The 25,955-nt window shown below is 47.6% G+C and overlaps 1 protein-coding gene across 3 annotated transcripts in view; it reads left to right on the top strand.

Annotated features, from left to right (window-relative positions):
• LOC102942875 (neuronal acetylcholine receptor subunit alpha-7) overlaps window positions 1–25,955 on the top strand; it is a 144,316-nt gene that overhangs the window by 56,702 nt on the left and 61,659 nt on the right. For all 3 annotated transcript variants that reach the window (XM_043547285.1, XM_007052706.4, XM_043547287.1), the window contains 6 exons: window positions 5,689–5,733; window positions 7,337–7,446; window positions 8,882–8,961; window positions 11,885–12,052; window positions 20,038–20,232; window positions 21,022–21,108. In XM_043547285.1, coding sequence (XP_043403220.1) covers window positions 5,689–5,733; window positions 7,337–7,446; window positions 8,882–8,961; window positions 11,885–12,052; window positions 20,038–20,232; window positions 21,022–21,108 — 685 coding nt within the window. The remainder of the gene's footprint in view (window positions 1–5,688; window positions 5,734–7,336; window positions 7,447–8,881; window positions 8,962–11,884; window positions 12,053–20,037; window positions 20,233–21,021; window positions 21,109–25,955) is intronic.

The following is a 25,955-nucleotide window of genomic DNA, read 5'->3' as shown; positions in this document are numbered from 1 at the left end:
AGGGGTCCGGGGGGGGCATCAAGGAACGCGGGGGGTTGGATGGGGCAGGAGTCCCCGGGGGCGGGGGTGGGCCATGACCCCCTCGTGGGGTGAGGAGGGAACCGGTTGTTAAGATTTTGGCAACTCATCACTGCCCTGAGGCAAGGTTGAGAATAGACTGTGGATGGCCACCAGGGGGGCCTACAGGGAAATGTTTTTCCAAGGCTGCCAGAGACCCAACCAGCTGGGTGTTGGTCAAAATTCTGGCTGATTGCTGTTACTAAAAAGTGAGAGAGAAAGAACACTCAGTTCACGGGACTCCCCTACCAGAAACCTCGAGTCTGGCACCAAACCTGAGTTGTTTAAAGCCTAATTTCAGAGGTCATTGTGATCGGGGCTACAGACCCAGGGGGCCATGACTGAAAGTAAAGCTTACAGCCCTAAGGAGGAGGATGCTAAAGATCCTGGACTTGAGAGGAGAGTTTACAGGCCTGGGATGGCACCTGGTTATAGTCATTAAGTTCCAGACTTGTAGGCCTGCCACAGAAAGTCTCTGCTGATGAGTTCCCTATAGCTTCTTTTCATATGACTGCTATGATTGTTTCATTAAATACTAAAGTAAATCCTGAGTCTTTTTCTTTGCAGTGCTGAAACCCAAGGTGTAAACCAATCACTGGGGAAACTCACCAGTGGGAAAAACATTTCCTGCCAAAAACGTTCCTGAGGGACAATGCCCCAGCCTGCACTGCCTGAGAGCTTGTCTACATGGGGAAGTTATTGCACAGCAAGCTAGGGTGTGAATTTACAGCGCACGAGCTCCCTGTGCAGAGACTCCTTGTCTTACAATAGGTGCTTATGAGCCACCTAAATCTCTCTGGGGTTCTCTGCTCTTTCAGACCTCAAGAGGCCTCCCCCAAAGCTCCCTGCTCCAAGAGCTTGCTGATGCCAACAAACTCAGTGTTGGGGGGAGGTAGGGAAGTTTTCCTCCTGTGCACCTCAGGAGCCCCACAGGAAGGGGGAAAGCGCCAAAGCCCCTGGCCCAAATCCCCAAACTGTAAAATGTTTGTTTTGAACGATGTGACTCACCAAACAGGGCAAAACCTCACTTAATGCAAAATGCTGACTTCTTACAAAAGGTGTTATCTCCTGCCCATCAGGAAGGGCTACTGAATCCAAATGGGCCATTGTGGAACATCACAACACAAAGGCTTTGTTAAGTGCCCTATCGCACCCATAAAGAGCCTTTGTGCAAAAGGGCTCATCCCATCTGCTTGAATTCCGAAAGAAGGAAATAAAACTAGATGACAAGAATATTTTTCATCTCTCTCTTTCATTGCTGTTTGGACTGTCACAGGGCTGGAGCTGGGAAACAGGAGAAGAGATCGCCAGGGTCAGGCTGGGTTAGCCCTACAAGACATTCAATGCTGACAGATTACTACAACTCTGTCACCTTTTGGAACCATAGACTGTCACTCATTTGTGTCTGTACGTTGCCTGCTTTAACCTGTAAATAACGTTCTCATTTATTTTTCTTAGTTAATAAATCCTCATTTAGTTAACTATAGGATTGGTTGTAAGTGTTGACTTTGGTGCAAGATCTAAAGTACAAACTGACCTGGGGAAGGGGACTGATCTCTTGAGACTGGCAGCAACCTGGATATTTTGTGATCTTTGGTGTAAGTGACCATTTATCACTTAGTCCAGCTTGCCTGGGTGGGAAGATAAACTGGAATGCCCAAGGGGACTGTCTCTGACTCCATGGAAGGACTGGTATAGTGATCCAGGAGTTCACATTTGTTACTGACATGGTGAAATCTAATTATAGAACACACCACCAGTTTGCGGTGTCTGACCTGAGGTCGGCACTCATGGTTGTGAGCCACTCCAGGCAGCGCGACAGATGCTCTTGGCTTAAGCTGCTCATATTTTTGCTGACTCCTCATGTGCAAATTTGCACATCTACTGTGAAGGTGACTGCAGAGAGACTGCAGCCTGAGGTAGTGCAACTGGTCATTTTCCATAGCTAATATTTGCATTGCAGGAATGCAACTACAGCTGCGGCCTCGTTCTCTTTGTGAGCCACAAAACGTTGCAACATGCCCATACCACTTCCAGTTTGCTTGTGCTTTCAGTGCCAGTTGGTTTTGGACATAGCGGGACTACGGACAGGAAAAGACAGTGGATTCATTTTCATGCGGGCGAGCAGGAGAGCTGAGATGTGACAAGTAGCTTTGCTTTGAGGACGCTGGCAGACACGTATTCTTTTTATCCTCAGCTCCTTCGGGGACTTGGATTCAGAGGCTCTCTTGTTGTCTGCCCACAGCTGTGTCATTGGCAGCGATGTTAGGCACAGTCCTGGACGGGAAAGGCTTGCTCCCTTTTACTCTCAGTCGAAGACCCAGAGAAAGCACTAGTAGCAATAAAGACAGTGGTGGCAGGGAAGCTAGAACAGGCTGGGGTAGTGCACGCAGATGGCATTAGCAAGATGGGCTCAGACTGCAGTTCTGCCCATCACGGCAGACGGCATTCACAAGCTAAGTGGGGGCCAACTGGCCAATATAACCTCAGCTTCCAAAGCTCCTTCCAAGTTGGCCAAACAAATCCATGGACCAGGAATTTCTCATGTGCAGTCTGCCTGCCGGGGAGAATGGCTGGGGCTGGGATCGTTTGCCTGAAAATCTGCTAGCAGTTGGACAAGGTGTGTCACTTAGGCCTGGTCCACACTACAAGGTTAGGCCAACACCAAGCAGCTTACATTGACTTAATTATGTCAGCGTCTACACTTGAATGGTGCTTCTGTCGAAGTGAGTCTCCCTGTACACCGACACGATAACTCCACCTCCACAAGAGGCACAGGGCTTATGTTGGTGTAGTTAGGGCAATGCAGCATTCACATAGACACTGCATTACTTATGTTGCCTGTCAGCCCCCAGTGGGGCTGACAGCTGGAGCCTGCCCCCCACGCCCTGGTTCACGACTGCCCCCACCCTGCCCTGGTGCTGACAGCCCAAGCGTGGGGGCCAGCTGTGAGCCTATGCCCAGCTGACAACTTAGGCCGTCAGACCCAGGGCTGCTGGGCTCCTGCTGTCAGTGCCCCACAATGCCCCAGCCAGTTCAGTCAGTGAAAGCTCTCATAGTGAGGACGTGCACCACAGACAGAAGGAGCGTAGTGTGGAGGTGAACCACTGCTTTAGTTACTGCGGTGGCTGAAGGTCAATTTAATTTTGTAGTGTAGACAAGCCTTTACATGGTGACAGTTTGAATCGAACCAGAGGTTTGGGCTTTTGCAAAGTTTCTGAACTTGTTGGGGAACAAATAGCTTGGACTAGAAACTCCACAGCTGACTAGTTCCTTTGGCCCCTGGGAGGGCTGAGGCTTTCAACTAGTTTGGGAAAACAGGAGAGTTCATAGGGAGTTGGTTCACTAAGTATTTGGAAGCCATGGTCTTTGTATAAAAGACTGCAGGGTACAGACCGCGCAGCTTTTTATGCTTCCTGGCTTGTATTCATGGGAGGCTGTTACAAGAGGAGAGAGTCCCACTGGGATCCTACAGAGCTTTCAACCTACACAGGACCGGAAAGAGCCCCCAGGGCTAACAATCTCTTCAGTTTGCTCCATGGACTCCCAGACCCAATGGGCTTGTGGCTCCTCATCTTGACGGCTGCCCTGGCTGAGACCACGGAGAGTAGCCACGGTACTTGCAGAGGTTTTTATAGGCTCCACACGAGGAGAATGCAGCTGAAGCATCTACCTAGCCTGGAGCTGCTGGGTGCTGAGAATTTTTAAAAATCAGACATTTCATTTAGGCACCTAAGTGGGAGCTGAACTCTTTTGAAAATCTGGCATCTTATCTCTGTCATTAATGTCTGCAAAGGAACTTAATCGACAGAGTGAAATCCTGGCCCCACCAAATTCAATGGAGCCAAAATGTCATTCTTTGTCTTAATGAAGTTGCATCTGGGAATTATTCATATATTTCCATTCAAAGTGTTAGCTATCATGGCCTGTTTGTCCCCAGATCTTACAAGCCTGATGGGTTTTGTGCTGGGTCCTGTGTCTCTTTGATCATTGCAGTCCAAGTCCAATGTGCTATAGCTCACAAGATTTACCATGATATTCCACAGTAGCTTTGTTCAACACCACTTACTGAAATGCAGTCATCTCAGGCCCATGACTCTCTCCATCTCCATTGCATTGTAGCTAATCTGTCTGTTCTCTCGGCTAGCTTTGTGCTTACTGCTTCTCCTTTGCTAACAACGAACGAGCGCAAAGGGCACACAACAAAACAGATTCATTCCTAGTACAAAAGAAGGGGAGTTTTTAGGTCAAAATGATCATTTGCCCAGCCCACCAGCACAGGGGAATAGAAAGCATGCTGCCCACATTGCCAGTTCCTGTGCAGGTGGCAGGGGGACAAGCAGGTTCTGCAGGTCTCCATCCTGTGCTGGTTGGCTGAGAATGATGAGAAATGGACGGGGCCGTGGATCTGCCACACCCTCCCTCAATGCATGGCCAGCAGAGCTGAGCTAAGGCACAGTGGGGAGTCATGTGGTTCTGCTACGGCTTAGAGCATAGGGATGAGTCCCAATCCTTCCCTGCACTGCTTTTGGAGCATCCCAGCTACCCACTGCCCCTTGCATAGGGAGAGGCACTAAGTGACAATGTAGCCCCTTAGCAGCCACTCCTTGATCTTGCAAACTCTGTGCAGTCCACAGTGGAGTCTGAAAAGATGTCACATGCCTGCACAAGAGCCAGTAGAGGCTGTGCGTGGCCACAGCTATGCTTAAGCCCTGGGAGTGTTAAGTCTGAAACCAGCGGGGCCCTTGCCTCCTTACATGCAACGCTAAAGTGGGGAAAAGTATGGGTGTGTCTGAGGGGGTATGGGCTTGCGTGTCACCCCCATGCGAACGAGGGGCTTGCGTGTCACCCCCATGCGAACGAGGGGCTATGTTCCTCTCTATGATATGAACCCATACATTGGTAGTTGTGCAGCCATGTTCTTGGCCTGCTGGGCAATCCACTTGACCTCTCCGTGCCTAAGTCTCACCATCTGTAAAATGGGGTCATGGCACTTATCTCTTTTGCAAAGCATTTTGAGATCTATAGCTGAAAAGCACTAGGTATTGTTATTATGGATAGAGAATTGGATTCCAGTGTGATCTGCAGCCTGCTTAGAGTTGTGTTTAGACACACAGAGCACCACATCTGTTCTGCATAGTGTCCTCTCGATAAACATCATTTTCACAGTTTGCTGACGTGCCCTAACTTCTGCTCAAGACCAGTATTCGATTAGTCTGTAGCAACAATAATGACAGCGTTAATCCTCTCCAGTTCCTGTATGTCACAGAGTTCTGTAGTCACAGCCATCTAATTAAAATGAAAATCTCTGATAGCTTTTGTAGAGAATAAATGTCTTCAAGTAAATAATGGCCATGGAAAATTATTTTCATTGCTGATGAATTATAATGAGTGTGGAATTTTCAAAATTTGTTTTTAAGGCCAGAAGGAACTATTACAATCATTTGATCTGATCTTCATCACCACACAGGTCAGAGATTTCACCCAATGACTCCAGCACCGAGTCCATAATTTGTGACTGCAATATTTGCATTCATTTACCCTGTGACTTGGGTTTGGGTTTGGATTTTGTCGGGAAAAAACACACAATATTTTCTTGGGCTAATTAGGTTTTCTTCTCTCTTTTTGAAGGATGAGAAGAACCAGGTGCTGATAACGAATGCTTGGCTACAGATGGTGAGTAACTTTGCATCAGCACTGAACAGAAATTGTTGTAACAGGAACTTCCTGAATATGATCTTTTGGCAGAAGAACTGTCTGTCATCCTCTATACTGGGACTCAAGCAAATTGAGCTCTTGGAAATATTGCTGAAGGAGGAATGGGGCAGGATTTCCAAAGAAGCACACAGGTGGAAGGTGCCTGATTCTGATCGGCTTTCAATGGGAGCTGGGTCCTCTGAAAATCCCAGTTATCACTTCCTTTCAGATCTGAAAATGAAATGATCGGCCATATTAATTCCTGTTGTAACTCTGATGAGCTCAGTGGAGTTGGTCCAATGAGCCTTAAGGCACAGATGTTAATAAATGAGGATCTAAACATGTTTAGGCATTGAAATTGGAGGGCTGGTTTTCAAAGGTGTGGGCATCCTGCAGTTTCCACTGAAGTCAATGACTGGGATTTCCAAAGGTGCCTCAAATCCTAATGAAGCTGCACATCTTGCTTTCTTAAACTCCTTTGAGAATTCCAGATAGTGTCTAAATATGGACTTAAAGGCCTGACTGTAGGACCCAGGGGAAATTTCCAAGAGTGCCTAAGGAACTTAAAAGAATAGGCCCATTGCAAATCAATGGGGCAGACTCCTAAACCACTTAGGCACTTTTGGAAATCTCCTTCTCTCCCATTTTTTTTTTTTAAATCCCTTAATTCTTAAGTAAGTCTGATCTGCAATGAAATGCGTACAAGGAAAGCTCAGAGTTGTTGTCCCTGTGCACTATTACTCCTGAATTAATGTTCCAGCGTAGGATTAAGCATTGCTGTATGGTAGGAGGGATCATTTATTCTTATGCAACATAACGCTGAGCTTCTGATTCATTGGAGCTGCCTCTTCAAAGCTAAGAGATCACAGGAGAGACGAATGATTGAACTAACTCTAATGTTACATTAGAAACCAAATATATTATCTGAATGGAGCAAATGATCCTTCTGCTTGTCTCCCAACTACATTGTAGTTTATAGTCTGAGTGATCTTGGTTATAAAAGAAGAATAACCTAAACAATTCCAGCCTATACTTTTATACTGCTGCCATGTTATCATTTTCATACCCTCTTGTGTGCATAGACTTTGGACAGGAGAACCTAGACACTCTGTAGTCTTCAGTAAAGAATTTGTATTGATCCCAAAGTTCAGCAAAAATTCAAATCTGGTATTTTGGGTGGGAGAGCGGAAAAGATCATAAACAATCATTTTGGAATACAGAGTGCAATTGTATGCTTTCCAGGCCAGGCCCTCAGCTGGTATAAGTGGGCATCCACTTATGTAACACAGGAAATGAATATTTCCTTAGAGATTTTTCTAAACAACAAACATGTTAAAATGTAATAGTCCAAATGTTAAGTCATTACACTGTGAGCTCCTCAGTGCATACACCTGTCTTTTTCATTGTCGTCACTTGTTATTAACCCTAGAACAGTAATTATTATGTTATCATTGCTGTTGCTAATATTCATTATATTTCCAGAGCACCCAAATGTGCCAGGCATACAGGGAGATATTCCTTTCCCCTATGATCCTACATTGTAGAAATGATAAATAACGTTTGTGTCTATATTTTCCTATAGTACTGGATTGACGTTTACTTGTCTTGGGATCAGTACGCATACCCAGGAGTCCAGAACTTACGATTTCCCTCTGACCAGATATGGGTACCAGACATTCTTCTGTATAACAGGTACGGAAGGTTTATAAGAACTGAGACAAACACTGAGTCAATTCCTCCATTGGTGTAAATCAGTGTAGCTCCATTGACTTCAAACGGAGATTACGCCAGCTGAGGATCAGGTTTATGGCCTCCAAACAATGGAAACAAACCCAGACAAGTGCTGCAGTACAGTGAAAAGTCTAGATGGAAGCACAGAGTTATCATAACGATGCTCGTAAAATAGAAATGGCTTGAGGCCCTTGGCCATGGTCTTTATAATGAAAGATTAAGTTATGATTACCTATCTTGTGCTAATGTAAATAATTATGCTGGTTTCATTTGTTGTTTGTGCTTTTGTAGTCTTCTGGTACACCCTTATGGAAAATTAGATGATGTTCGCATTTAAAAATATCACAATTCCATATAGCTAAAAGACTACATATAGGGACCGAGAAAGCCCATGAAACTCAATAGAAATAGTCCTATTAGCTTCACTGGGAGTTGAATCAGGCCCTAAGGCTGTAAAATAATTATGAAGTGCCCTTCAGTTCAAAGGGAGTGCAGGACGATGCCAGCACGGGAAAGTCTGCGATAGCTGTTTTGAATGCAAGTTGTATAAAATATCAAGATCCGAAGGGCTAGATTGTTTGATTCAGTTTGGATAAGTATCAAGCAGTCTGGAAGCTTCCCCAAACCTCAACTAACTCCTGAAATTATAGAGCTCTAACCCACAAGGTCTGCACACAATGTTGTGCCCATTATTACTATTGGTATCTCTGTAGCACCTAGGAGCCCCAGCCATTGACCAGGACCCCACTGCGCTAGGTGCTGTACAAACACAGAACAAAAAGAAAGCCCCTAAAAGCTTACAATCCAGATCCCTGATTGCTCACTGATCACCCACAAAGACCCGCCAGGCTTGCCACTATGCCATCTGAGCCCCCGATAGTTCCCTTCCTTCTCCGGCCACTTCACCCCTCGCCTATGACTTCTTGCTCTCTTTGAAGAGGAGCTGCAGTTCCAAGCAACTGCTATGCTAGCACCTAGTACCTCCACCTTGAGTAAGGTGCCACTGGGCCAGAGGTTACAAAGGTTATCATCGTCTCCCGTTGTCACAGCCTTGGCATCAAAGGCACTGAGCTCTTCTGAAAATCAGGCCATTTCACTTAGTTGCCTAAATGGGAGCGGAACTCCTTGCAGCAGCTCTCCCTCAGTGACTGGGGCCATCTGGGGGTCCAGCCAGCTGGTTGAGAGATGGATCCTTTATCCAACTGATCTAAATCTTGAAAGAAGATCCAAGCTCAGTTTGGCGTGAGCTAGACGTTCCAACTAATGATATTTTACAAAGTTTACCCTCCTGACCCTAATCCATACACCCGCTATTCAGAAATTAATGATCGTTACCTTACTGTTCACCACATTTTGAATTCAAGTGCCTGTGGGGGTTTTTTGTGTTATGCTTTAGTGCGGATGAAAGATTCGATGCCACGTTTCACACAAACGTGTTGGTGAATTATTCTGGATCTTGTCAGTACATTCCTCCAGGTAAGAGACTGATTTTGTTTGTTGGTTTAAATCAATTTACTTTAAAAGCGTCAGTCAATTCTCCTATTTAGAGAATTAATTGTATCAGTTTAAAAGCAGATCTGGATGAGAAGCTTTGTGCGCTCTATGCTGTGGGACAGACTTTCAAAAGAATTCAGCTTCTATTTTAGGCCCCTAAATACAGGCCAGATATTGATAAGTGCTCAGCATCTGTGACAAAAAAGTTTAGCATCATACAATGCTGAACCTTTTGATGATCTGGCCAGCTCTTCATACTGCAACATATTAGGTCATATAATGAATGACATTTTAGATGGAATTCGCACTAAGAGGCCAAGATTTCAAGGGCTAAACATTTTAAGCCTGTAGCTTTTTTTCTGAAATCTATTTGTTTTAAAACCTTTAAGGTTGTCGTGACTCAGATGATGAATTTATATTTATTAACTGTTCTGTACACAAGTAAAAATGCATGGTACAGTGATGCTGCTACAGCTTATACCAGCAGTTCTCAACCTGCGGCCCGCATGCGGCCCAGTTAGCACACAGCCCATAATGATAAAGGAGTTGAGAACCACTGCTCTAGGGGCAAGATTCACAAAGGAACTTAGGCGTCTAGAAAACCACTGGGATTCACAAAGCCTGGGTGAGGCGCTCAAGCCTCCAGTACAACGGGACAGAGCTAGGTGCCTTAGAATGGGATTCACAAAAGCCAGCACCTTAGGCAGCTCCCTGCAAAAGCTAGACCATGGGAGATACTAAGGTGAGGGGTAAGTACTTAGCCCCTCCCTCTCAGAGAGATAGGCACCTACGTCTGGGCTGCAGAGAGACGCCTCCCTCTGCTTGGGATTCTCAGCTGAAAAGCCTCTGTTGGCATTAGGCATCTCTGCCATTTTTTGAAGAAGCCGGGGTGGGAAGGAGAACGGAGGAGAAGACACAGGACCTGCCTCATAATTTTTAGCCCAATGGTTAGAGCACTCACCTGGGATGTGAGAGACCTCAAGTCCTCCATCTGCCACATGACAAGGCGGGATCTGAACTGGGATCTGTCCCTCTCAGGGGAGTGCTACAGCTACTAGGCTATTCCCTCGGTCTCCCCTATCAGAGCCGTTCCACTGTGGAGAAATAATGAGAGCTGCAGGGTGAGAAAGAGAGAGCACAAGCAACTCTAAGAATTACTCTGTAGTCTGGTGTGCAGAGCACTCACCAAAGACTGGGGAGACCAGTCAGGGCCCCCATCCTGCCACTCCACTGATTACCCACAGTGGAACAGCTTCCACAGGAGAGAGAGTGAGGGCACTCCCCCATCAGAACCTCCCATCGCCCAGTAGTTAGGACATTCTCCTCAGAGCCCTCTCCAGATCCCATCTCCCCCATCAGGGGAGTGGGGACTTGAACCAGGTGTCTCCCATCCCCTAACCAAGGGCTAAAAGTTGTGAGGAAGTGCCTCTCCCTTCCGGGGGTTGCGTGTGAGGTCTTATGTGGGGCCTGATACGGTAGGTGAGGTCTGCGGGTGCTTACCAGATCAGGCTGGCGGGCAAGTGACACAGAGGAACACCTCTCTTCCCCAAGTTCATGCATCGCTCAGGGGCTTAGCCATTCAGACCCCTGGAGTGAGGCAACTCTGCACATGCCCAGAAGCAGAAGCAGAAACACAGGCACCTAAGGAACTTTTACAAAAAAACTTGGGTGGCAATGAGTTTATGGGACTATCAGGTTCTGCAGCAGCTGAGCAGGGGTTGAATGAATCTCACCAGGGTCCAATTCTGGGATTTAGGTGCTTAAAGTGGCCGTCAAGCATCTAAGTCTCTTTGTGAATCTCGGCCTATCTGCTTATGTCACTTCTACGGCACCATTCCTGTGGCATCTGAGTGCCTCACAGCCATTAGTAGGCTTATCCTCACAGCCACCTGTGAGGCAGGGCAGTGCTGTTATCCTTGTTTTAGAGATGAGGAACTGAAGCACAAAGAGACGAAGTGACTTGCCCAACATCACACAGGAAGTCTGTGGTAGAGCAAAGACGTGAACCCCGATTGATGGAGTCCCAGGCTGGAGCCCTGACCACTGGGAAGAGGAACTTCCCCGCAGCCAACTGACATGTAATGGTTCTCAGTCCCAGAGCAGAGACACATGGGATGCGGTCAGCTTAACTGCAAGGCCATTGTGTAGACAGGCACAGATTGGTAGAACAGGGTAGGATCGCCCAGCAGGCTTCCTCGGACATCTCCACACTGCATCTGGGAGTGAGTCCCCCAGCCTGGGTTCACAAACTAGCGTATATGGGACGCGCACTAGTGCACTAAAAATAGCTGCATAGACAATGCTCTGACACGGCAACTTGGGCTGCCAGTCCGACCCCCCGCATCCAACCCCACCCCAGGCCTGAGAGCCCCAGTCTCACCCACAGCAATTTTTCAGTGCACTGCAAGACCTAGGGTGGGAGGCTTGCACCAGATATAGTGCAGACCTACCCCTAGAGGAAATATATGAGGGAAGACCTGGAGATATGGCCCAAGGAGAATAAGCATGGGAAAGAAAACCAACGGGTAAAAGGTCAGGAATTTGTATGTTTGTTGATAGCCCAATAGCTGGTTTCTGCACTGGTGTATGTAGGTGCAGTGCCCCTGAACTCAACACACCCATTTACATCTGGAGAGAATTTGGCCCCTATTTCTTTTGAAATACTTCATCAGATGGATCTCAAGAACGTAACTGAAAAAGGAAAGTAATTTGGCTCAGGAAATCGTAAGTGCTGTTAGTGGAACAGTTGAATTAGAAATTCTAATCGGAGTCTGCTCAGATGGATTGAATCTAATCGTAGAGAGAGGCCTGACAATTCCATGGGATCTCAGCACAATGTCATTTCGTTTTGCATTTGCCCTTCAGACCTCAGATGACTGTTTCCCCCTCTAACTTCTATTCTCAGGCATTCTGAAGAGCACGTGTTACATTGACGTCCGCTGGTTCCCCTTTGATGTGCAAAAATGCAATTTGAAATTTGGTTCATGGACCCACAATGGCTGGCTGCTTGATCTGCAGATGCTTGAAGCAGATATTTCCAATTACATATCGAATGGAGAATGGGATTTAGTGGGTAAGTTGGCTCGCTTAGAAATCTAAATGAGTCGAAACTTTAAGGCAAAATGAATACATGGAAATGACGGCTCTTATCTGGACATTTGAAGTACAGGTATTAAAAGCTCCTATTTGAAAAGCAATAGAAATCTCACAATTGGACTGCAGACAATGTTTCAAGTGTTTTCTTTCTTGTCCTGCCAAGTTAACTAAAGCTACATTAGGGAGCCTGTGGGTATATTGCTGTGGGGTTTGATAACCTATGAAATTCTACTGACAACAATAGGTGCAGGGGGTCAGCACAGAATTTGGATCTCTGTGTCTTCTACGTGCATAATGAACATCGAATCACACTTCTGCAACTTATTTAGCCTAAAGGTGATTAGATTAGAAAGTCTGATCTCAGCAAAATTCAGAAGGAACTCTTGCAAAACCCCAAAACAAAAACCCCAAAACCATATACTCAGGGCCTGGTCTACACTTCAAACTTGGGTCGACATCCCTACAACACTCATGGGTCTGAAAATTCCACACCCCTGAGGGCCCTGGCTACACCAACCTAACCCCCAGTGTATCATAGAATCATAGAATATCAGGGTTGGAAGGGACCTCAGGAGGTCATCTAGTCCAACGCCCTGCTCAAAGCAGGACCAATCCCCAATTAAATCATCCCAGCCAGGGCTTTGTCAAGCCTGACCTTAAAAACTTCTAAGGAAGGAGATTCTACCACCTCCCTAGGTAACGCATTCCAGTGTTTCACCACCCTCCTAGTGAAAAAGTTTTTCCTAATATCCAACCTAAACCTCCCCCACTGCAACTTGAGACCATTACTCCTTGTCCTGTCCTCTTCTACCACTGAGAATAGTCTAGAACCATCCTCTTTGGAACCACCTCTCAGGTAGTTGAAAGCAGCTATCAAATCCCCCCTCATTCTTCTCTTCTGCAGACTAAACAATCCCAGTTCCCTCAGCCTCTCCTCATAAGTCATGTGTTCCAGACCCCTAATCATTTTTGTTGCCCTTCGCTGGACTCTCTCCAATTTATCCACATCCTTCTTGTAGTGTGGGGCCCAAAACTGGACACAGTACTCCAGATGAGGCCTCACCAATGTCGAATAGAGGGGAACGATCACGTCCCTCGATCTGCTGGCTATGCCCCTACTTATACATCCCAAAATACCATTGGCCTTCTTGGCAACAAGGGCACACTGCTGACTCATATCCAGCTTCTCGTCCACTGTAACCCCTAGGTCCTTTTCCGCAGAACTGCTGCCTAGCCATTCGGTCCCTAGTCTGTAGCTGTGCATTGGGTTCTTCCGTCCTAAGTGCAGGACCCTGCACTTATCCTTATTGAACCTCATCAGATTTCTTTTGGCCCAATCCTCCAATTTGTCTAGGTCCCTCTGTATCCTATCCCTGCCCTCCAGCGTATCTACCACCCTTCCAGTTTAGTATCGTCCGCAAATTTGCTGAGAGTGCAATCCACACCATCCTCCAGATCATTTATGAAGATATTGAACAAAACCGGCCCCAGGACCGACCCCTGGGGCACTCCACTTGACACCGGCTGCCAAGTAGACATGGAGCCATTGATCACTACCCGTTGAGCCCGACAATCTAGCCAACTTTCTACCCACCTTATAGTGCATTCATCCAGCCCATACTTCTTTAACTTGCTGACAAGAATACTGTGGGAGATCGTGTCAAAAGCTTTGCTAAAGTCAAGAAACAATACATCCACTGCTTTCCCTTCATCCACAGAACCAGTAATCTCATCATAGAAGGCGATTAGATTAGTCAGGCATGACTTGCCCTTGGTGAATCCATGCTGACTGTTCCTGATCACTTTCCTCTCATGTAAGTGCTTCAGGATTGATTCTTTGAGGACCTGCTCCATGATTTTTCCGGGGACTAAGGTGAGGCTGACTGGCCTGTAGTTCCCAGGATCCTCCTTCTTCCCTTTTTTGAAGATGGGAACTACATTAGCCTTTTTCCAGTCGTCCAGGACTTCCCCCGTTCGCCACGAGTTTTCAGAGATAATGGCCAATGGCTCTGCAATCACAGCCGCCAATTCCTTTAGCACTCTCGGATGCAACTCGTCCGGCCCCAGGGACTTGTGCACGTCCAGCTTTTCTAAATAGTCCCTAACCACCTCTTTCTCCACAGAGGGCTGGCCATCTACTCCCCATGTTGTGATGCCCAGCGCAGCAGTTTGGGAGCTGTCCTTGTTAGTGAAGACATACGCAAAAAAAGCATTGAGCACATTAGCTTTTGCCACATCCTCTGTCACTAGGTTGCCTCCCTCATTCAGTAAGGGGCCCACACTTTCCTTGGCTTTCTTCTTGTTGCCAACATACCTGAAGAAACCCTTCTTGTTACTCTTGACATCTCTTGCTAGCTGCAGCTCCAGGTGCGATTTGGCCCTCCTGATTTCATTCCTACATGCCTGAGCAATATTTTTATACTCTTCCCTGGTCATATGTCCAACCTTCCACTTCTTGTAAGCTTCTTTTTTATGTTTAAGATCCCCTAGGATTTCACCGTTAAGCCAAGCTGGTCGCCTGCCATATTTACTATTCTTTCGACTCATCGGGATGGTTTGTCCCTTTAACCTCAACAGGGATTCCTTGAAATACAGCCAGCTCTCCTGGACTCCTTTCCCCTTCATGTTAGTCCCCCAGGAGATCCTACCCATCCGTTCCCTGAGGGAGTCGAAGTCTGCTTTCCTGAAGTCCAGGGTCCGTATCCTGCTGCTTACCTTTCTTCCCTGTGTCAGGATCCTGAACTCAACCAACTCATGGTCACTGCCTCCCAGATTCCCGTCCACTTTTGCTTCCCCCACTAATTCTTCCCTGTTTGTGAGCAGCAGGTCAAGAAAAGCTCCCCCCCTAGTTGGCTCCTCTAGCACTTGCACCAGGAGATTGTCCCCTACGCTTTCCAAAAACTTCCTGGATTGTCTATGCACCGCTGTATTGCTCTCCCAGCAGATATCAGGAAAATTAAAGTCACCCATGAGAACCAGGGCGTGCGATCTAGTAGCTTCTGCGAGTTGCCGGAAGAAAGCCTCATCCACCTCATCCCCCTGGTCCGGTGGTCTATAGCAGACTCCCACCACTACATCACTCTTGTTGCTCACACTTCTAAACTTAATCCGGAGACACTGCAGTTTTTTCTGCAGTTTCGTACCGGAGCTCTGAGCAGTCATACTGCTCCCTTACATACAGTGCTACTCCCCCACCTTTTCTGCCCTGCCTGTCCTTCCTGAACAGTTCATAACCATCCATGACAGTACTCCAGTCATGTGAGTTATCCCACCAAGTCTCTGTTATTCCAATCACGTCATAATTCCTTGACATCACCAGGACCTCCAGTTCTCCCTGCTTGTTTCCAAGGCTTTGTGCATTCGTATATAAGCACTTGAGATAACCTGCTGATCGCCCCTCATTCTCAGTATGAGGCAGGAGCCCTCCCCTCACAGACGTTCCTGCCTGTGCTTCCTCCCGGTATCCCGCTTTCCCACTTACCTCAGGGCTTTGGTCTCCTTCCCCCGGTGTAGACGCAGCTATGTCAACAGAAAAATGTTTCTGTTCACCTAGCTACCCTCGCTTGGGGAAGTGGAGTTCCTACAGCAACAGGAAACACCCTTCCGTCATGGTAGTATGCGTCTACACTATGGGGTTAGAGAAGCACAGCTGTGATGCTGTAGTAGCTATAGTGCCATCAGTGTAGACATGGTACAGAATTGTAAAGTCTCAATTCAATCTAGTCAGTAGCCTCCCCTCCGCTACATCAGGTCAATGCATTCCATTCTTTCTACTGTTCCAGAAGAAAACTGTACTTTTAAAAAGTGGATTCTTCTCACCAGATTCTGTTCTTAGACCCAGCCTCTTCAGACCTGATTTGATCTCACTTATACAGGTGTAAATGAGGAGCAAAGCTACTGAGGTCAGAGTAATGCCAGTATAAAACCAGGCTAAGTGAGATCAGAATCAAGCTCTTTCATCTCTAAGGTGTATTAGCTTTATGCCCAGTAGTGATGTCAAGTTCAACCCCAGGGGAGGAAAGTCCTCAGCTACTTTACAGAGTTTCTACCAGGCATTTCAGGGAGCAGCGCAGAAAAAGTTTGTATATAACCTGCATCCATTCTGTGTTGCTCTGTCTGCATCAAGGGGTGGGTGGGCCACATATAGAGCTTGCTCAGCTTGTTACATTGTAAGCTTGGTTTCATGTGGCCCTTCCCTGGAGGCTGGCAGCTGCAATGTGAAGTCTTAAGGCAGGGTACCTGAGAAACTAATGGGAACCATCAGGATTCTATTTTCAGGAAGGGTAAAGGACTCCATGGGGAGGGGAAAACCCCAAAGGTCCGTCTCACTCAGCGCTGCACTGGTTTTCAAATACTCCTCTACAGGTTTATCAGTTCAGGAGAGTGCCCCGTTTGGTTATTTCTGGCTTGAAATCCTGCCTTCAACAAGCATCACTGAGGAACATATTTGGTCTTTGAGTTGCCTGTGCTTGTTCCTGCAGGACAGGATGGAATTGCGTCAGCTCTCACATCACTCCGACGGTGGACAATGTAATAATGGGGTTAGATAAGCAGCCTGCCTAACACTACCATGGCCTTCTCTTCTAAAGAAGCCCCTTCTCTGTGTCAGCCTGACACACTGAATCTACACATTATGGTGGGTCAAACTTGTTGACCCTTAAGCACCAAAACAAAACAGTGAACAGTGAAGGAAGAGACGATCCAGAAGATACACCCAGAGGAGAAAACAGTGATGGGTGCTGTGTCTGTGCTGCCACTGTGGACATTGTCAACTGCAGGGTCAGGCTGTAAACAGTCTTCTGCACACCGGGTGCGATGGACAACTATCGAAAGCCAGCCTGCCGCAGTGTCTCCAGACATCACAGTCACTAAGGCTGGGGAAGGCTAACTGTAGATACCCATTTCCGTTCCCTGCCCCCCAGCACTCCCTTGGAGCTAGGGTGGTCTATGTGGCAGTCACACCTTTGTTTCTCCTTCATCCAAGCCCCTTTAAGAACTCCCTTCTTTAATTCTCCCTTGCAGGCTTTCCCTGGCTAAGGTGCTACAGGAGCCAAACTTGCTCCTCAGAGTTGCCCCTTCCACCAGCCCCAGCTCCACAGTCTCCTCTTTCCCCCAGTTTCCTGTCTCTAATAGTCTCAGCTAGTCTCCAAAACACCCCTCACCTGCAGCTTCCTGCTATTTTTCAGACTGGAAATCACCTAACTCCTCTCAGGTGGGGCTCAGCTCATAATCCGAATTGGCTTAGCCCCCAGGCTCCCCAGCCCATGGGCAAGCCACCAAGTTAAACCTGGCATATTTCTAGTTCTGTCAAAAGTCTGACCTGGGTTCTTCTTATGACCAAACCAGACAAACACAGAACAGGGGAAAGAGAGGAAGAACAGCAAATGCTAGGACACGGCAGCATCGGTCACATTTGCAGTTCAGTTGCTAGAAAATTAGAGGCACAATCTACAGCCCATGACACAGTTAGTGACTAGGTTACTCTAATTGTCCTGCAGCCAGTCTGTGGGTAAGTCTCCTCTTACCAAGGCTGGGATGCTCAGGACTGCTTGGAGCTTTTCACAGCAAAATGTTGCAAGGTTAGATTCCCTGGCCGGCTAAGCAGGCTTCTTATTAATAGAAGGTGAGAAGAGAGATAAAAAAAAAAAAAAAAAGAAAAAAAAAAAGAGAGAGAGAAGGCTACAGAGGGGTTGGAAGTAGCAGGAACTTTACGTTCCCATCTCCAAGGTACTGAAAACACAGCCATGGAGGTGATGTTGATGTGGCCTGGGTTACCTTAACTCTGCATTTTCATCCTTTGACTTTTCCAGTTTTCCTTAATTAAAAACAAACCCTTTGAATTGCCTGACTTTCTGAAGTCTGTTTTCTAAAACCAAAACAGACACATTAACTAAGGCTCTCTCCATCTTCCCTTCAACTTACCTGTCTTTACATCCTTAGCTGCGGTGTCACAAAATGGGTGTGTCTGAGAATCGCCTTGGAATTTTCAGTTCTCTTTTACAAGAGTCACTGTGACATTTCAGTGCATATTATAGATCCCGTTTTCAAAAGGGGGCCAGCAGGTCCCATTGGGAACAATGGAGAATCCCCGCACACCCTTCTGAAATTGTGGCCATTATCATTTTAATAAGTGGGCTGTATGGCCTTCCACATATGCGACACATTAAGGCCTCGCAAATCACAATGAGAGCACTTGTGGGGGTGTATTAGCATGCTAATATGTGGATCAGACTTCAAAGATGGTACAGAGTGTGCGTGAAATATCATGGTGCTCTCAGTTTCACACAGACCAGATCAGGTTACATTAAAATTAACCATACCACCTTTCCAAAAAACAAAGCCACCACTTCTCATTGGGTTCCTAAGCCAAGCTGTTTTCCAGATGAATTTTCAGAAAGTGTGCAGACAGTTTTCCAGCTCTGATCTTCCACACCGCCATATCTGAATGCCTGTCTGAGCGCTACCAAACCTTCTTAAAATATCCCCCTATCTGTCAGGGTTGCACAGAAGAAATTTCAGCTGGATCGCTTGAGTTTTGCCAACGCTGGGGGAAAGGAACTTATAAAAGACAGTGAGTTACGACCTTAACGGCAAAAACTACCATCTGTCTCACATTCGGTTCTTCTTGCTGAAGAGAACTCAACTGTGAAAAACTGGCTGAATATACAAAGGATGAGTCTGCTTTAATTCAGCTGCAATATTTTTCTCCATTAATGAGTTATTCTGACAGGGTGCTGGGCAGGGACTGCTAAACCAGCCCTCTGTCACCCCAGCTCCAATTAAGGGTGGTAAATTGGAGCTGGCTAGAGACACCTGTACCTGATTGACAAAGGGGAGACAGCTGCCAGCCTAATTAGCCTGGGGCTGCATAAAAGCCTCAAAGGAAGGAAGCCAAGAGGGGCAGATGGAAAGGGGGAAGCCAGAGAGCGGAAGTTCGTCTCTCCTGGCTGTAGAGGCTGGGAAGCCCTTCAGAGTGAAACCCCCATGCTGTACATGGTGGAAAGGTGGTGGGATTGCAATGTGTAAATAAACGACACCGATGACTGCTGAGCCAGAAGGTTTCCGTGATTTTCGGTGCAGAGGCCAGACTGCGCGGGGGGGCCTGCTACGCCCTGTTACAGTTATATTGTTTCAAAAAATAAAAATTGGCAACCAATATGCCAGCTCGGAATAATTATTGTATTTCTAAATCCTGCAGTCACTACATATATACAGTGAGCAAAGTAAGAGGGAAACAATCTTTTTATATTTCTATAGCTCCTTTAATCTCAGAGTGGTTTAGGACTGCACAGCAGTGGAAGAAGGGAAGTTTTGACCAAGAACCTTAGAGCAAACCAAAGAGTCATGGGATCTTTAATAGCTACACAGCACAGAAGATACCTATGTTTTTAATGTCTGTCTCTCTCTCGTGCGCACACACACAGAGTGCAAACCCCATTCTAATAAATTCCTTTACTTTAACAAAATTAAGATGCCTGTTGAGATTTGAACGTCCAGTTTGAGGGTTTGGGCAGCTGGCAACCTAGAGGGTTACACTATTGAACTAGTTCCACTAATGGGAAAGTGGCTCTTTGAGAGACAGCGTGGCCTAGTGATGGGAGTCGGGCACCCAGGTTCTATTCTTGACTCTGCCCCTGACCTTTTGTATGACCCTGGGCAAGCCACTTCACCTCTTTCCCCGTCCCACCCTTTGTCTATTTAGACTGTAAGCTCTTTGGGGCAGGGGCTGTCTCTTACTATATGTACAGCTTCTAGCACAAGGGGGCCCATCTCTCTAAGGCCACTAGGTGTTACAGTAGTGCATGTACTAACAATGATCTAAACAGAATGCCTTTGAACGTTGGGTCCAATGCTGAGAGGCATAAAGTGCTTACTCAGAGTTGAGTGCTACACAGCTCCAGATATCAGGCCAGGTTTCAGGCCAACTGCAGCTCTTTCCACCTCTGATTTCCTTCTGCGCAGGTGTCCCAGGGAAGAGGAACGAGCTGTACTACGAGTGCTGTAAAGAACCGTATCCAGATGTGACATACACTGTAACCATGCGCCGGCGCACCCTCTACTATGGCTTGAACTTACTGATTCCTTGTGTCCTTATATCTGGCTTGGCATTGCTTGTTTTCCTATTGCCTGCTGACTCGGGAGAGAAGATCTCTTTAGGTAAGGAAAATTAATTCCTTAGCTCTTCCTAAAAGTTTGGCATGAAAGGGAGGGTAAAAAGCTCAGCCTGCTATGGCCCTTGGCTAGTAAGGATTTCCCATGGTGGGAGCCCACTGAAAGCTGCAGACACTGTAGCAAGACGGCTTTCTTTGGGCCAGCTTGAGGAACCGTCACTCACATTAGTGAGCGCTTACCGCAGGTAGCCCTATTGATTCACCACTATGTAAGCTCAGACATTTGTATTGATCTGAGCAAGGTGGTGATATAGCTTCCTGCTGATACTAGGTATTAATAAGTGGCTGGCCTTGATTTGGATTATTCTCTTGGTCCGTGCTTTGAAAAATGAATGCAATTTACCAGTTCTGCAGGGTAGAGTTAGACATCTCCATTGGACTAGGTGGAACGTGGGTTAGGGCAATCGTCTCTTTCTTCTGAAGCCTGGAGTTCATAGCCAAGTCACAAGGACAGAGAAAGCAGGTCTCAGGGGGTAGGCCTGGGCACATGCATGGAGAGGTTGAAAGCAACAAAGGCTTCCTGAGATGAACAGTCTTGGCAGCCAAAGCAAATAGGGAAACTGGGGAGAAGGGGAACAGAGAGGAGATAAAGATGCACTGGAGGATGCATCTTTCCTAGCAGAAGCTCTTCTCTTGGAGACGAGGAAGCGGAGATGAAGCCATGGGCTTGCTTAGCTAGTGACCAGGACAGGGTTTTATTTCATGGCCAAGATGTTAGTGGAATGGCCACACCAGTTCAGCAAAGGTCACACTTATCCTTTCTTTTCCATCCCAGGCATCACTGTCCTGCTGTCCCTGACTGTGTTCATGCTGCTTGTGGCGGAGATCATGCCTGCCACCTCGGATTCTGTCCCTCTAATAGGTACGTGCGTTTTCCATGCTACCTGCACCCAGGGCTGTGACCTTGCTTCCCAGGCTGTTTTGGAATGGCTCCATGTCGCGCCTGGAGACTCCCTGATCAGTAGGACAGGGGGCAAGGCACTTGTTCAGACCATACAAGCAATGCACACATGGAAAACCAGCTTCACGTGTAAAGGTTTGTGTGAAGGGAGCAAAAGGGGATTAACACTTAGTCTTGGGGAGGTGAAGCACAAGGGCTTTATGATGTTCCCAGAACCCCAAGATACAGATATAGGGTGGAATCTTCAGATGCATTCAGACTAGGCCTAACTCAGTGCTAGTGAACCCAGAGGGAAAACCCTCATTGCCTTCAATGGGAACAGAGTTGGCCAGCACTGAGCACTTGTGAAAATCCCATCCCTAGACACCTATCTCAAAATGTCACTGTCTGAGCGACAATTCCTTCTCCTCCTCCCCGTGAGCGGCCCTCCAGCTTTCACTCAGCACCCCTCACTCGCCCCTCCCTACCCACCTTCCCCCTCTGCTCTCCTTTGCCCTTCTCCTAAAGATGCCAATCACAATTAAAAGGAATACTGGGAAAACCCAACTGCATTACTGATGCATTTTCAACACACCGAGTGAATGGGCTAAATTAGTTGCTTGGTTGCCCCCACTGCAACTTGTTGCTCTCCTCTGGACTTTCTCCAATTTATCCTCAACTTTCCTGAAACGTAGTGCCCAGAACTGGGCACAATACTCCAGCTTAGGCCTTATCAGCACGGAGCAGAGTGGAAGAATTACTTCTCGTGTCTTGCTTACAACACTCCTGCTAATCCATCCCAGAATGTTAGTTTTGCAACAGTGTTACATTGTTGACTCTGATTTAATTTGTGATCCACTATAACCCCCAGATCCTTTTCTGCAGTATTTCTTCCTAGGCAGTCATTTCCCATTTTGTATTTGGGCAATTGATTATTCCTTCCAAAGTGCAATACTTTGCACTTCTCCTCATTCATGCACTACACAAAGTACTGTATCTAAGTGTTCGTCTACACTGAGGGAAAAAAAGGTGAGTTCTTAACTCGGGTTAAGATGGTAGTGAACACACTGCAGCTCTGCTTTTAACTTAGCGGGTCAAGTTCCTCTTCAGGCAGCCCTACAGGCATTACCTTGAGCGGCTAACCTGAGCTGATGTCTTCCCTGCTATTTTACCCCAAGAGAACGGAGGCACAGGAGGGCTAAGTGATTTGCCCAAGGTCACACAGGAAGGCTGCAGCAGAGCTGAGAACTGAACCCAGAACATCTAAATCTCAACCCAGCGCTTTCATCACCTTCCTTTCTAATATATTCTTTTGGGAGAGTCAAATGACACAGAAGGTGAAGGAGTCATTCTTATTCCTCTAGAGAAATTGAGTTGTCAGGAGAGACTGATTGCTCTTGGGCAGATTGGTAGTAATACCAACATGCTTGCAGGCTGGGATGCCAGCTGAATTTCTTCAACATCACCAAGCCCCAGTGAAAGTGAAAAGCTTGACTTGTAGGGTATGTCTTCACTGCAATTAAAAACCCGAGCCTGGCCCGTGCCAGCTGACTCAGGATCACAAGGCTCAGGCTAAGGGTCTGTTTAATTGCAGTGTAGACGTTCAGGCTCGAGCCTAGAACCCTGCAAACATCTACACTGCAATTAACCCCTTAGCCCAAGCCAGCTGGCACGGGCCAGCTGCAGGTGACTAATTGCTGTGTAGACATACCCATAGTTACTTTTGGAAGTCAGATGCATAGCAGACTACAGAAAAGTTAAACAGCCATTGTGAATTACGTATTAATTATATTGCAGTCATGCCTGCAGGCTCCATTTAAGATTGTGGCCCCATTGAGCTAGCCATGTTCATCCCTAGGGAGAGAGAACAGGCAACCACAAATATACCAGAAACTTGCTCCATGTCACATGTACCGGTGGACAACTAAGGCCTTGCAAAGACTGCATAGTATGCAAATACAGCTGCACTCATTCCAGGTGGCTTGATGCAGCACACATGTTGCAAATACTACTGAAGCATTACAGAGTATGCTCCCTGCAGAGTTTGTTTCAGACGGTGGCCCTCCATTTATTTCAGAGGAATTTAAAATATTCTTCAGGAGAAGCTCAGGGATGAACGTGAGCTCAGCTGCTGATCAGAATGCATTGCATAAAGACAAGACGCGTCAGGGTATCAGAGGTCCCTCTGAGAGACAGCTGTTCCATAAACCTCAGTATGTGTGATTTACGCAGGCCAGAGTTAACAAAAGAATTGAATGAAAATCTTAAGGACTCTCAGCATGTGCTTCCCAACAACTGTGCAGTTGAGGAGGCTGTTGTCTGTAGGACCCACGCCTCGTTTGTTGCAGAAGTTGGAAGGTGTGTATGAATGAGGCAGGGGACAGCAGGAAGAGAAACCAAGGTCTCATGGTTAGGGCAATTTAATGCCACCCTGGTGAACTGGATTCTATCCCTGCCTCTGCCACAGGGTTACTGGGCATGTCACTTAAACCAAGACTATCCTCATTTTCTGCGTTGCCCAGGGGTCTGAATGGCAGAAAAGCTGAGTGCTCACATCTGCAACTGAAGTTAAAGGGAGCTGTGCTTTGAACGTATGAACTGCTATATAGAATGCTACGTACGCAGAACAATCGGATCCCAGGTGTCTCAAACCAGGCACCCAAAATTAGTGGATACTTTTGACCTATATCTCTGTGCCATTGTTCCCTGTCTGTACAAGGGGGATACCACCATCCCTTGACCTCACAGCGGTGTTGTGAAGATAACTTCAGTCCTGTTTGTGAAGCACTCAGGTACTGTAATGATGAGCACGGCACAGAAGCCCCGGAGACAATTAATCACTCTTTGGAGCAGGGTTTGAATAGCGCGCAGAGAACAAAGCCTGGGGCCATACATTGACCATCAGGAGAAAACACAATATTGTCCAGCCTGTACACTGACTGAGCCACGGGCCTTCTCGAAAAAACAGAATGTGATTGTGTAATTAAAGACTGTATCATAATTCATACACACAAGGAGGCTGAATCAAGCCTGCACAGGCAACCTTCAATCTGGCATTTGTTAACTTTGGAGCGCTTGGCTTTGCAACCTTAACATTCTTTTCAGGTAGTTTTTTGTGTATAACATCACTATAGAAGGTTTCAGAGTAACAGCCGTGTTAGTCTGTATTCGCAAAAAGAAAAGGAGGACTTGCGGTACTGTAGGGAGCCAGGGTGGCTCCCCTCCAAACCAGAGGGTAAAGAGCCAACCTTGCAGCCCGAGTGGGGGGGCCAGGCCAGGCTTCCACCAATCCCCGGAAGGGGAAGGGTGGGACAGGAAGTTCAAAGGGCGGGGCCCTCTGCCCAGTGAAGAGAGCACCAGGGAGGGAGAGAGACAGAGGCTGCTCGCTGCTCCCTCGCGATCCTGCTGCTGACCCAGGCGAAGCCCTGGGCAAGGAAGAGCCTGACCGGGAGGAAGGCCTGTGGCAACCAGGGCTGCCAGCCGCTGAATACCCAGAGGACCTGGAGGGGCCTGACTGCAGCCCGGGCCAGCGTGAGTCGGATACCGAGGGGGAGTGGGAGTGGCCCGCAGCGGAATACTCGGACGAGATGGAGGGACCGGAGCTGCCCACAGCGGAATACCCGGACGAGATGGAGGGACCGGAGCGACCCGCCTGAGAGACTGGGTAGGAAGTAGCCCAGGGGCCGAACTACACTGTGGGGTGGGTGTGTTTGGTCAGCGGGTGTGGATTGCCCCGCTGACCCAGCGGCGGGACTTTCGCCTCCCGCCACTGTCAGGGCCCTGGGCTGGAACGCAGTGGAGTTGGGTGGGCCTGCGTTCCCCTACCCCGGCGCTCCCCTGCCCGAGGGGCGCGCCGCTGACTCCTGCCGGCGCGCCCCTGCCCGAGGGGCGCGCCGCTGACTCCTGCCGGCGCGCCCCTGCCCGAGGGGCGCGCCGCTGACTCCTGCCGGCGCGCCCCTGCCCGAGGGGCGCGCCGCTGACTCCGGCCGGCGCTCCCCTGCCCGAGCGGCGCGCTGCTGACTCCGGCCGGCGCTCCCCTGCCCGAGGGGCGCGCTGCTGACTCCGGCCGGCGCTCCCCTGCCCGAGGGGCGCGCTACTGACTCCGGCCGGCACACCTTCCCCGCTAATTCCCCAACGCCCGGAAGGTGTGGCTGAGGCCTGCCACGGAGACCATAGCTCTCCATCACCCCTAGGGGCTCGGAGGAACGACCGACACCTGTCACAGGCACCTTACGGACTAACCAATTTATTTGAGCGTAAGCTTTCGTGAGCTACAGCTCACTTCATCGGATGCATACTGTGGAAAATACAGAAGATGTTTTTATACACACAGACCATGAAAAAAATGGGTGTTTATCACTACAAAAGGTTTTCTCTCCCCACACCCCACTATCCTGCTGGTAATAGCTTATCTAAAGTGATCATTCTCCTTACAATGAATATGATAATCAAGGTGGGCCATTTCCAGCACAAATCCAGGGTTTAACAAGAACGTCTGAGGAACAGTGGGGTGGGGAAAGGAATAAACAAGGGGAAATAGGTTATTTTATAATGAATCAACCATTCCCAGTCTCTATTCAAGCCTAAGTTAATTGTATCCAATTTGCAAATTAACTCCAATTCAGCAGTCTCTCGTTGGAGTCTGTTTTCGAAGTTTTTTTGTTGAAGGATAGTCACTTTGAGATCAGAAATCAAGTGACCAGAGAGATTGAAGTGTTATCCGACTGGTTTATGAATGTTATAATTCTTGACATCTGATTTGTGTCCATTTATTCTTTTACGTAGAGACTGTCCAGTTTGATCAATGTACATGGCAGAGGGGCATTGCT

Source organism: Chelonia mydas, chromosome 5 (assembly GCF_015237465.2).
Source record: "Chelonia mydas isolate rCheMyd1 chromosome 5, rCheMyd1.pri.v2, whole genome shotgun sequence".
Taxonomy (NCBI): Eukaryota; Metazoa; Chordata; order Testudines; family Cheloniidae; genus Chelonia; species Chelonia mydas.
Note: the sequence above shows the minus strand (reverse complement) of the source record. Positions and strands in the feature narration are given on the sequence as shown.